This window comes from Humulus lupulus, chromosome 2 (genome assembly GCF_963169125.1).
Source record: "Humulus lupulus chromosome 2, drHumLupu1.1, whole genome shotgun sequence".
Lineage (NCBI taxonomy): Eukaryota > Viridiplantae > Streptophyta > Magnoliopsida > Rosales > Cannabaceae > Humulus > Humulus lupulus.
Window position 1 is genome coordinate 244,151,390 of NC_084794.1, and position 12,645 is coordinate 244,164,034.

Below are 12,645 nucleotides of genomic sequence, written 5' to 3' on the forward strand. Positions count from 1 at the left end.
ACTCATAGTTACATTTAAAAATACTATTTTTAATATTTACATAGTTTAGGGTATTAATTTATTTCAACAAACACACAAAATTCATTTCAATTAAAAGACAACTTCTCATTTTACCAAAAAAATTCCAGCAACAATATATACTTTCAAAAATCACCATCTTGATTTAAAAAAAACTCATATTTTCTCTAAAAATATAAAAAAAATTGTAGGTATTTATTTGAGTAAAAATATCATTTTAATGTATATTAAAATTCCATTTAATTTCTTAAAAATATCATAGCACTTGCAAAATTATTTAAGCATGCAAAAATATTATTCTCATCATATTTGACACCATTTATACACAAAATCAGCAAATATATCAATTCATGAAATTCATCATTTTCATCATGCCTCACAAAATTCACACATTAATCATGCATGTTTAATCAACACAATTCAACACACAAAACCTAGCATGTTTCTACACCTCTTTTAATTATTTTAATGTTACCATTATCATACAGTAATTCATCAAACCACCTTAAAACATACTCACAAATTATAAACAAAATAATCATCTTTAACCTTGTTTAGAATATAACTCTTAACATATTTCTATCATGCAAGTATTCCAAGGGAGAACAAAACTAACATATACCCATTTAAAATCTTACAAACAACCTATCATGTTTCTAAGATCTTTAATTGATATATATATATATATATATATATATATAAAACAATCATGCTTTCAACACCATCCCTAGGCCGAAACCCTCATAGCCCAAAATAATCACATCCCTTCATAAAAAAAATGAAAACACCCATCATTATATCTAGTAGATCACAAATTAAAACCCTTGCATGCTTTCACATAGAATCTTTAAGCTAAACCATACCTATCATCAAATCATAGGAAAAGCCTTAGGCAACATATCATCAACACCACCATGCTTATGATTTGATGATCAAAACAAATATTCATAATATAAGAGATTTACATAACACCATATATCAATAATCAATACAATACACACATACCATGAGTATACATATAAAAAGGTTACAACCATAAGAACCAAATCAATAATAGAGGTTCCATTACCTCCTTTGATAGAAATCAAAGAACCCAAATTTGGCCACCACCCTTGAAATGCTTCCCTAGGGTTTCGAACATCAAGAAAAGAAAAACCACCAATATTCTCTTAGATTCTTTCAAGAGAAAGGGAATTCAAGACTAAAGAAAATAAAACAAAAACATGAACACATACCTAGGGGTCCTTTGGAAAGATCTACCCTTCTTCCTCTTCTCTTCTCCGTTTCTTTCTCTCTTTCTCTCTCTAGCCCACGTCCACTCTATCTTTTTCTCTCACTATGGATGACGGTCCCAAGCACCAAAAATGGCCTTATTTTAACTTAGCCCAAAATAGCCTAATGAACATAATGGGTAAGTTTCCTACTTGTGTTTTTTTTCTTTTATTTTTGATTTATTTGATTTATTTTAATAAGGGAAAAATAGGGAGTGGATAAAGATGACAAATCCTCTTCCATTTTTAACTAAAATTCCCCCAAATAAAATAGGAATGAAACCACTCACCTTCCCACTATGCTCACACGTTCACACTCTCCCCTTCCCTTTCTTTTATTTTTTTTCTTTTTTTTTTCAATTAAATAATTAAATAAATCTAATATAAGGAAACCATAAAGTGTGTAGAACATTCTATACAAGTGCACCATGCAACCATGCACATGCACACACTCAATAACTAGCGTGTATCACTACCTACCATGCACCTTGGTGCATTCAATCAAAAACTCAATTATTCACATATTAAAATAAATAAATAAACAATTAACAATTAAATTCACAAAATTTCTACCAAACAATCCTAACAATTAATTTAAGCATATAATAAAATAATTCACACACTTAAACAATTAAATAAAATAAAGCACAAAATTTGAATAAATAAAAAAAAATTAGTACACTACAAGTTTCCCCTTATTAGAAAATAGTAGGCAAAAGTAGACTTTCTATTATCCCTATCCCTTGCATAATCCGCATCACAGTACCCTTCTATACTAGGACTAGTATCTTATCTTTTAAACTTTAGGCCAACATCTATTGATCTTATAAGGTACCTGAACACCCACTTCATAGCATTCCAGTGCTCCTTCCCAGGATTAGCCATATACTTACTTCGGACACTTATTGCAAATGCTAGAATTGGTCTTGTACATACCATTAGGTACGTAATGGACCCAACAACATTAGAATAAGGTATCTTGCTCATAGTTTCTTCTTCTTCTTTGCTTTTGGGGCATTGTTCCTTGCTTAGGTGAAACTGGTTAGTCATAGGCTGCTTTGTACTCTTAGCACTTTTCATAGAAAACTTCTCAATAATATTTTCAATGTATTCCTTCTAAGTTAGAGTAAGTATACCTTTGTCTCTACTCTCTGAATCTTAATTCCCAATATCTTAGTAGCAACTCCTAAGTCTTTCATTTCAAATTCGGTTTTCAGCAATCTCTTCATTAGGTTTATCTTTGATCTCTCCTTACTAATTATGAGTATGTCATCTACATATAGGAGTATATAGATAACTTCTTCAATTTCGGTTCCTCTAAAATATAGACAAGTATCATAGTAGCTTCTAGTAAACCCTCTAATACTCATAAAAGTATCAAACCTCTTATTCCACTGTCTAGGGGACTGCTTGAGACTATAAAATGACTTGACCAGCTTGCAAACCATTTTTTCTTTCCCTTTTTCCTCAAACCGCTTTGGTTGTTCCATGTAGATATCCTCTTCCAATTCACCATGTAGAAATGAAGTAGTCACATCCATTTGGTCTACTTCTAGGTTGTGAATAGTGGCCAAAACAAGCATTATTCGAATGCTTTTATACTCCACCACTAGGGAAAAAATCTCTGTAAAATCAATACCTTCCCTTTGAGTGAACCCCTTAGCTACTTGTCTAGCTTTAAACCTAGGTGGCTCTTCATTTCTTGTACCTTCCTTTAGTTTGTACAACCATTTGCAAGCCACCAGCCCCTTTCCTTTCGGCCTTGGTACTAACTTCCAGGTTTTGTTCTTTGTTAAGGACCCCATCTCCTCATTCATAGCCTTTAACCATTGCTTTGAATCTTTTCCACTAATAGCTTCCTCATAGGTAGCCAGTTCCTTTCTTTCCAATCCCATGGCAGTAACAAAAGCATAGGCTAGCACTTCTTCCCAAACATTAAAATTGAATCTCTGGTTTGGTTTAGGAACTCTTTGGGCTTTGTCTCTTGCCAGTTGGTAGTCTTCCACCCCTTCTGGTCTTTTCTGATTTTTGTGTGTATTGATCTCTTCATCAACCATTCGTTCCACCCGATTTGGTTCCACCTGAATAGGTTCCACCTGTTCGGTATGGTGTTGGACTTGATCTAGTTCTTGTAGAGTGGTGTTATGTTGGTATTCTTTAGGAACATAGCTCACAGATGTACCTGCAGGGTTAGTTACTTTAGTAGTACCTACACTTGAGTCACTGTTAGTAATACAAGGGAAAATATCTTCATTAAAAATTACATCTCTACTAATATGAGTCTTTAACCATGGTTTTTCTCTCACCCATAGTCTAAACCCTTTTGTCCCTTCTGGATAACCTAAGAACACACACTTGAGTCCTCTAGGTTCCAATTTCCCAACACTTTGGTGTGCATAGGCTACATAACCAAACACTCTCAAGTGTGACAAGTCAGGAGGTTTTCCTGACCACATTTCCTTAGGGGGTCGTTTGGTATGCAGGAATCTGGACACGAGAATGAGAATCTGAACACTTTCTCATGTTTGGTACTGGGTTTGAGTTTTTATAACCTGGGAATCTGTACTCCAGGGGTTTTAACTTTTCCTGATTCTAAGTTCAAGTGAAACCCATCTGACAAGTGGTTTTCAGATACCCAGGAATGTGAAACACTTCAAAATTATTATTATTATTTTAAAAAAAAAATCTTAAACCAATAATTTTTTAGTTAATGACTTATTTTATTTTTGAAGCTTATAATATAAAAACAAATATACATGTATCAAAATATAAAATGATAAATAATATTTGTTTATTTAAAGAAATTGATTTGTGAAGCCTTTATATCATTACTTTAGTTTAAAATAACAAATGAAATATTATTAAAAATAAAATAAGGGTATTTTTTAATTTTAAAAATTATACTTGACTCTAGTATTCAATAGATGTATTTTTTTAATTATGTTATAAAATATTTCATGGGTAAAATTGTTTATAAATTATTTTGATGAAATATATTATTATATTAATTTTATGAAAATATGAAGAAAAAAATAAATATACATATATCAAACTATAAAATGATAAATAATATTTGTTTATTTAAAAAAAATTATTTGTAAAGCCTTTATATCATTACTTTAGTTTAAAATAACAAATAAAATATTATTAAAAATAAAATAAAGGTATTTTTGTAATTTTAAAAATTATACTTGATTCTAGTATTCAATAGATGTATTTTTTTTAATTCTGTTAAAAAATATTTCATGAGTAAAATTATTTTGATGAAATATATTATTATATTAATTTTATGAAAATATAAAAACTTAACAGATTCTTATGCACAACCAAATACAGAAAGTGATATTCCCAGGAATCATAGATAAGATTACAGTGCACAACCAAACACAATGATGTAAGTTTCCAGACTATCAGATTACCCTCTTCAACTTTCCCAGTAATATAAAAATTGTGAACTCCTCATATCAAACGGCCCCTAGGTGTCTTGCAATCTATTGCACCAGAAGGACACTGATTGATTAGATAGGTTGCAGTAAGAGCAACCTCTCCCCAGAACCCTTTTCCTAGACCAGAATGTATCAATAAACACCTCACCTTGTTCATGACAGTCCGGTTCATCATTTCTGCCACACCATTTTGTTGTGGTGTTAATCGAACAGTCCTATGTCTTTGTATACCATATTCCTTGCAATAATTGTCAAATTGCTCATTACAAAATTCCAAACCATTGTCAGTTGTTAATGTTTTAACCTTAAGGTTTGTAAAATTTTCCATTAGAACTTTCCATTGTTTAAATTTGTCAAAAGCCTCAATTTTTTGTTTTAAAAGAAAAATCCATACTTTCCTAGAATAATCATCAATAATAGACATAAAGTAAGAACAACCTCCATGAGTGGGTACCTTTTTGGGTCCCTATAAATCTTATTGAACATATTCTAAAATATTCTTAGTTTTATGAATACCAGTTTTAAATTTCAATATGTGATGTTTACCTAACACACATGATTCACAAAAATCCACTTTACTAACTGTTGACCGCGTTTTTGGCCAACGACGTGAGAACGTCAAAAATGACAAACCTTTAAGAGAAATAAAACGACACAGACGGTTTAATAAAGAAAATAAAGAACACACAAGATTTTTATAGTGGTTCAGCCCCAATATCTTGGTAATAGCCTAATCCACTTAGAGTTGTGATTTATAGATCTGTACTCAAGATCAGATGAACTGTGCCAACTGAGTTTCTTCAGTACCGATTGCAAAAATACAAGAATCCTTTCAAATACCAGCACTTTCTCTCTCTAGAATACTCAGACCCAAATTTCCCAAAAGTCTAGAAAGAAGGAGAAGAAGCCCCCTCTCTAATCCTATAAGCCCTCTATTTATAGGCTTAGGGTCATACATCTGATATCCCCTAGAATCGGGATATTTTATTATATTTATTACATTTAAATTACAAAAAACATTCAAAATGTAACAAAACCCCCCATTTGTGGGAAGAATGAGAGATTCCCGCGTATCTTGTTGAAGCTGTTTCTGGGAATCTTGACTTAGCCCTCCTCTAGCTAGTTGATCCTCCTCACCTCCACTTTGGTCGATCATACACATGCTGGTCGGACATACACTTGCTGGTAGAACATGCAAGTGCTGGACATGCACTTCTCTCCTCTAACATGACACTCTCCTCTAGCATGCCATTTCTTTATTTGGACAACCATGCACTGGTTGGACATATGCATAAAGACCAAATTCTTGGGCTCTCCTCGGACCACATCCTTGGGGTCTCCTAGGACCACTCTCTTGGGGTCTCCTAGGACCACTCTCTTGGGTTCTCCTCGGACCAAAGTCCCTTGGGCTCTCCTCGGACCACATCCTTGGAATCTCCTAGGATGCACTCTCCTTAGTTCTCCTAGGATGCACTCTCCTTAGCTCTCCTAGGACCACCCCCTTGGGGTCTCCTCGGACCACACCCTTGGGATCTCCTAGGATGCACTCTCCTTAGCTTTCCTAGGACCACCCCCTTGGGGTCTCCTCGGACCACACCCTTGGGATCTCCTAGGATGCACTTGGCTTAGTTATGACATCTTTCAAGCAGTCCAAACTCTTCACCAGTCTACCGGGTCACTTTATCACAACTCTGAGGAGTCAACATATTTATTGACTATTAATCTATCTTTTACTGACCATGCACTGCCACTTGTCACCTTTATTGCCACGTCATTGATCTCAAATTTTTGGGGATAACACTAACCTTGTCATTTCCTAACAAGTTTTGTTCACTCATTAGTTGTAGTCCTTTCTCACTTATATGCCCAAGCCTTTTATGCCACAAGTCAGCCTTTTTATCTTTTGGTATAGCTACTATAGTATTATAGCAGCTTGTAACTGGTTCTCCCTTCAAGTAGTATATGCCTTCATATTTCTGTCCTTTCATGATGATCATTGAGCCTTTGCTAAGTTTCATTGTACCTGCTTCCACTTTACTCACAATACCAAGGTCATCTAAAACACTAATAAAAATTAGATTTCGTGCAAGATTAGGTACATACCTAACCTCAGTGAGTGACCTTATAATTCCATCATACATTTTGAAACTTACAGTACCCGAGCCTTCAATTTGGAATGCCTGATTGTTTCCCAAAATGAATTTTCCTCCTTTAGTTTCCCTGAAATCAGCAAGAAACTTTTTGTTATTTGTCATGTGAAAAGTACATCCCGAGTCAATAATCCAATCGTCCTTGGAAAATGTTACTGCCATATAGACTTCCCCACTGTCATAACCACTACTTAGGTTAGCCGATTGATGATCATTGTTCTGTGATTCATTATCTTTTCCTTCATTCCTGCCTTTGTTCTTTCTTTGAAACAGATAACAGTCTCTTTTAAAATGTCCCAATCCATAGTGAAAGCATCCCTTCTAGTCATTTGGGCCTCTAGAGTTTGATCTGCCTCTACTGTTATGTGGTCCTCTAGAATGTCCCCTACTCTAACTTCTTGCTCTGTTATAGTGTGGCTTTCTTTGATGATGCCTTCCATGACTTAGGTTCAATTATCCATTTGTAGTTCCCTGTTTCCCAGTCTTCATTTCTAGGTCTTTGGATTTAAGAGCAGAAATTACTTCTTCAAGAGTAGTTTCTGTCCTACCATACTTAATTGTGGTCTTGACCTCCCTGTAGGAATTTGGTAGAGAATTAAGTATTATAATAGCTTGATTCTCATCACTTAAAGCTTCATTCTCTCCTGAATTAGCCAATTCGATATGCATCCTTAGAAATTCATCCAAATTTTGTTCCAAAGTCTTTGAATGACTCATTTTATATCTGAATATCCTTTCCTTCAAGAAGATCTTATTTGTGCAAGACTTTTGCTTAAATTGTTTCTCAAGTTTCTTCCAAATCTTGGCTGAAGTCTCTTCTTTATCCACAAGTCTTATTATTGAATTTGATAGATTGAATATGATTATGCCTGTGGCTGTTTCAAGAAACTCTTCTTGCTGAATCTTTGAAGTATTTTCTGTCCACTCTATCGGTTCCTCCACCACTCTCAGTAGCTTTTGCTAAGCTAGAAGTGACTTGATTTCCCCCCTCCATATCTTGTAATCACTGGATCCATCAAATTTATCAATGTCAATTTTAATATTACTCATAATTGAAAATTCAGAATTCAAGAAAGATAGAGTATGAATGTCTTCTCTTGGATCGTTCAAGGGAACGTCCACAAATTCCTCAGCTCTGTACTCTGCTTCTTGAGGATCTTGTTCCTCCAGTATTGCTTCTCTTTCTTATCACTTGTGACTGGGTTATCTTAGCCGAAACTTGGCTCTGATACCACTGGTATATTTTACAATATAACCCCTGTCTACACAACTCAGCCACCAATTAGTAACTAAGGTCAATCTTGACCTTTGGCACATACACACAAGGCGACAGAAAAACACTTATGTATGTATGTATATGTTTAATAAAGAGAGTTACTTTATTCTTTCTCAAATATGAACAAAACTTCGAGATATCAGAGAAGGTTCTTGGGCATTAGCAATATGCACAACTAAGAACCAAGTTAGCAAAATCAGAGGTAAACAAATGGAGAAGAAGGACACTGATTATCGAGGTTCATCCCACAACTGGGCTAAGTCCTCGTTGAGCTCGCCTCAGAGATTTTGGTTGGCTCTTTGCACTATATCAATGGAGATTTACACAGAGTTTGAGTGATTCTGAGCCACATATCCGACCGGTAATCCTCTAAGCCTCTTTCTTGTATTTTCTCTTTGTTTCTTTCACTTTCTTCCTCTCTGTTTCTCACTCCTATCTTTTCTTTCTATTACATGAAAAACCTCACGTTCTCTCTAGTACAAGGAAAACAAAGTTGGATCTAAAACTTATATTGAACTATGTAGTGTGGTAAGTCCCGAGTACTATCAATTAGTCTTCTTTTATAATGAGTAACTTCTATTTTTTTTTCTTCAGTAGTGAGTCGGTTAAACAAATTTGTTGACTTGTCTGTTGGGAGTTTTTTTGTGATTGGGCTGTAAGAAAAAACTGATTTTTAATTCTTGGCTTAACTGATTCTTAATTCTTGGCTTATGATTGAATCCAAACAACACTCTCTAACACCAAAAAATGAAGGGAAACAAATCACAATAGACCACTTTTTAGTTTCATTTTTATGAGCCAATATTTTCACCATATAGGTATGAAGTAGATATATTTTAGTAATATTTAAAATAAAATTGATCAAAATTGTGTTTAAAATATGTTTTTATATTGATTTGTAAAATAAATGGTAGTATTTTAGTAATAATTAAACTAGAGAGGTATAAGAAACAAACAATAAGGATACAACAATGGTATGATCTCTTTACTTAACAATAGTGCATGAATGTTGAGTGCTTAAAAATTAGTTAAAGCGGTCAGTGGGGACTGAAGCTCATTGGAGTTGTAATTTAACTTTCTTGTATTGAGACTAATTGAGAGAAGAAACTAGATTTATTTTCACTTGTAAGCAATAGTGTAGTTGACAATAGGATTGATTTCAGATTCTAAGGCGATCCAGTGATAAATCATGGGAAAGTGGTATTCTTGTATGTGAGAGCTTGAAATCTTGTGATTACTGATTGCATTGAAAGTGTAACAATCATATTAGTGGATTTGACTTTATATTTATCATGAGAACAACACTATTTAATTTTCTATATCACTAAAGAGATAAATGGATGCCAACCTACTTACCTAATCATCACACACAAGCCGACATGTTCTTTATAAATAAGAGTTCCTCTCGTCTTTTCTCAAAGTTGAAACAAGTACTAAAGATAAGATTACCAACCACATTTTATTTTTGTCAACTTCATCACAAGAAATCAACAATTTTCTCTCTTTTTATATGTATAATATAAAAATATATATTGTGAAATGACAAAGACGAGACAACAGAGAAAAATTACAGAATTATTTTGACGGGGTATCTGCAAATTGCCAAGAATATTTGGTCAGAACTTCATAATCTCGGTCACCACCGACATCATCTATTGGCAGAGCATCAGAAATTTCTTTCAAGTCCTCTTCTGTAAGCTTCACAGCCAAAGATCCAACATTGATAGCCAGGTTCTTAACTTTAGTTGTCCCTGTGTAAAATCATTGCAAATGATAAGAATCAGCCAGTTAAATGAGTAGAGCTACTCATCTTAGTTAAGACCATGTTCGCTAGACATCATTATCAGCTTCATATCAAGAATAGTAGACAAAAGCACGTGTATAATTTGGATGCTTAATGACTAAATCACATGTATGTGAAAATGATAAAAAGGAGGCAAACATACCAGGGATTGGAATTATGTCACTGCCTTGGTGGAGAAGCCATGCTAAAGCTAATTGAGGAGTGGTACAAGCATGTTTGGCAGCTAGACTGGCAAGTTTGCTGTATAAAAGTTTGTTCTTCTCCAAATTCTCTCCATTGAATCTAGGATGGATTGACTGTGAAAAACCAAACAAGTTGATAAAATTAGAACAAATTAAGTCATTGAACCATATTTATGCGCTGCTAAGATTGAGGTCGTGCTTGTTTTAATCCATGAATAAGAGAAACTTTGATTACTTGTTATTCATACTTACCAAAAGACTCTCATTTGGCAAGCTTTCCAAAACTGCTTTTCCAGCAAAAAATCCACGACCAAGTGGGCTATAAGCCACTATTCCGATACCAAGTTCCCTGTAAATAGCAAATCTTAACTTGATAAAAGTGGGCTTACTTTCTACCGTTGCATTTTCTGATATCTATATTTGAATCAGTTATGTTTTAATCGAATTGGCCTCCAATATTGGATTAATGAATAAGAGTCCGAAAAAAATTGTTTACTTAACTTACGAAATCGAACTCAGAATCAGATATAATTCATTAATGTGTTTACTTTAAGTCATATCGATTCAAGTAGTACTGGTCATGAATGAAGGCAAGGCATCAGAATTGACAACAAACCTGCAAAGTGGAATGATCCCATCTTCAATATCTCTACTCCATAAAGAATACTCCATTTCCAAGGCAGTAATGGGATGAACAGCATGAGCTCTCTTTAATGTGTCCAAACTAGGTTCGGACAGTCGAATATACTTAATCTTTCCTTCCTCTACCAGCTTTTTAAGCTCTCCCATCTTCCTTACACAAATTTAAAAACAACCAAAAAAGAAAGTGTTGTACACAAGTTAAGCAAAATATAGAGCTTAAGAACCTATAAAAACATAGAACAAGAAAAGTCCCCTCTCCTCCATCTTACAGTATCCTCAATTGAAACCGAAGTATCAACACGGTGCTGATAATACAGATCAATGTAGTCAACACCAAGGCGCTGAAGACTTGCTTCACAGCATTGTCTCACATATTCTGGGGTCCCTTTTATATTAAACTGAAATCCCTCTGAACTTGTGATACCAAATTTTGTAGCCAATTGAACTTTTTCCCGGGGAAGCTGTTTTAAAGCCTGGAGATACAAGAATAATTCATATAAAGTTAGAGCATTTGTTCACTAAGCAGTTCATTTCAAATGAAACATCAAACATGGTTGGCAGTTGGCACCAATATCTGCTCTTTCAAAGTGATAGTGACAGTATAATTTAAATTTCACGCACGAATTTCGAACAAATTTTTTAGCTTACCATTGTTTTAGACCGATGCTCCATTGAGTTATTGGGCCTTGATACTATATCAAGATTCATGGAGTTGTATTTCAAAACTAATTGAAAAATGGAGTAAGTCACGATCTTACAAATGTTATAATATTTTCATTTCGATGTGGAATGCTCTTATAATAGCAAACATATCTCACACTGTGTTAATCTTTCAAAGTGAAGAGTTATAGACCACAAAATGAAAATGGAAATGGTACCTTCCCAACCATGATTTCATTATCATGGTTTTGACCATAAAGATCTGATGTATCATAGAATGTGATACCCATATTAAATGCTTGCTTAATAACAGAACAACCAGCTTCATGAGAGAGAGGATCGTTGTATATTCCAGATAGTCCCCCACATCCAAAACCCAATCTAGATACCTGAAAAGCCCACAAATTAAACATTGAAGATAAAGATTGACAACTGAGATTAGAACAGATTCTTATAGTTGATGATTATTGAGCAAAATTGAATATACACAGCTAAACTTTATTAGATAAAAGAAACGGAGTAAGGTGAAAAACATGTCTTACCTCTAATCCATGGCTACCCAGTTTGACTTTTGGGATATAGATTTGGGGCATCTCCTCCATGTTTTCAATCAAACAAGAATGTTCTTCCTTTCGAGAGCAAAAAACCATGTCCTTTCTTTGTTTTTGCGGATGCAAAACAGAACTTATTCACCATATTCAGACACTCACTTCTCACCAACTTCATTACATTAATATTATATTGATAATGATTGATTCCTTAAAATCAGTATACTTTTATTTATATTTAAAAAAAAATAATAATAATATACTTTCGTATCGTTAAACAGCAACAGATAACTTCACTTGTAAAGTAGGGGATTCTGCTATAAAATTAATTAGACAAACTATCGAATTAATAAATCGGCACGATTTAGACTCCAAACTGCGTGACTTATGATCATAAGTCATAGATTGTCATATCATTTAACTCAAAAGTTGATCTAGTAACTTATAACAGTATATGCCTTCAGATACGATCCATAATACATACTATGTCTACTTTAGAAATCTCTGAAGGAAAGATTTAGAAGAATATTTTTTAATTACTTTGTAATTCTTTGTCTTATACAAAGAGAGAGGATGACCTTATATAGCCATGTACTCATACAAACCTAACCAACCATAGTTGGGACCAAATACGGAATAAGATTCCCT

At 33.9% G+C, this 12,645-nt stretch overlaps 1 protein-coding gene across 2 annotated transcripts; it reads right to left on the bottom strand.

Moving 5' to 3' along the window:
- Window positions 1-9,524: 9,524 nt before the first annotated feature.
- LOC133816618 (perakine reductase-like) lies at window positions 9,525-12,164 on the bottom strand. 2 transcript variants are annotated; one of them, XM_062249007.1, is made up of 7 exons: window positions 11,992-12,164; window positions 11,668-11,838; window positions 11,059-11,262; window positions 10,764-10,936; window positions 10,400-10,496; window positions 10,108-10,261; window positions 9,525-9,912 (listed from the first exon to the last, which is right to left on the bottom strand). In XM_062249007.1, the coding sequence occupies exons 1-7, from the start codon at window positions 12,097-12,099 to the stop codon at window positions 9,737-9,739; spliced, it is 1,083 nt and encodes a 360-aa protein (XP_062104991.1). In that variant the 5' UTR covers window positions 12,100-12,164; the 3' UTR covers window positions 9,525-9,736. The 2 variants fall into 2 exon arrangements, with proteins under 2 accessions (XP_062104991.1, XP_062104992.1); XM_062249008.1 differs by lacking the exons at window positions 11,668-11,838; window positions 11,992-12,164 and adding an exon at window positions 11,438-11,623.
- Between the last annotated feature and the right edge of the window lie 481 nt (window positions 12,165-12,645).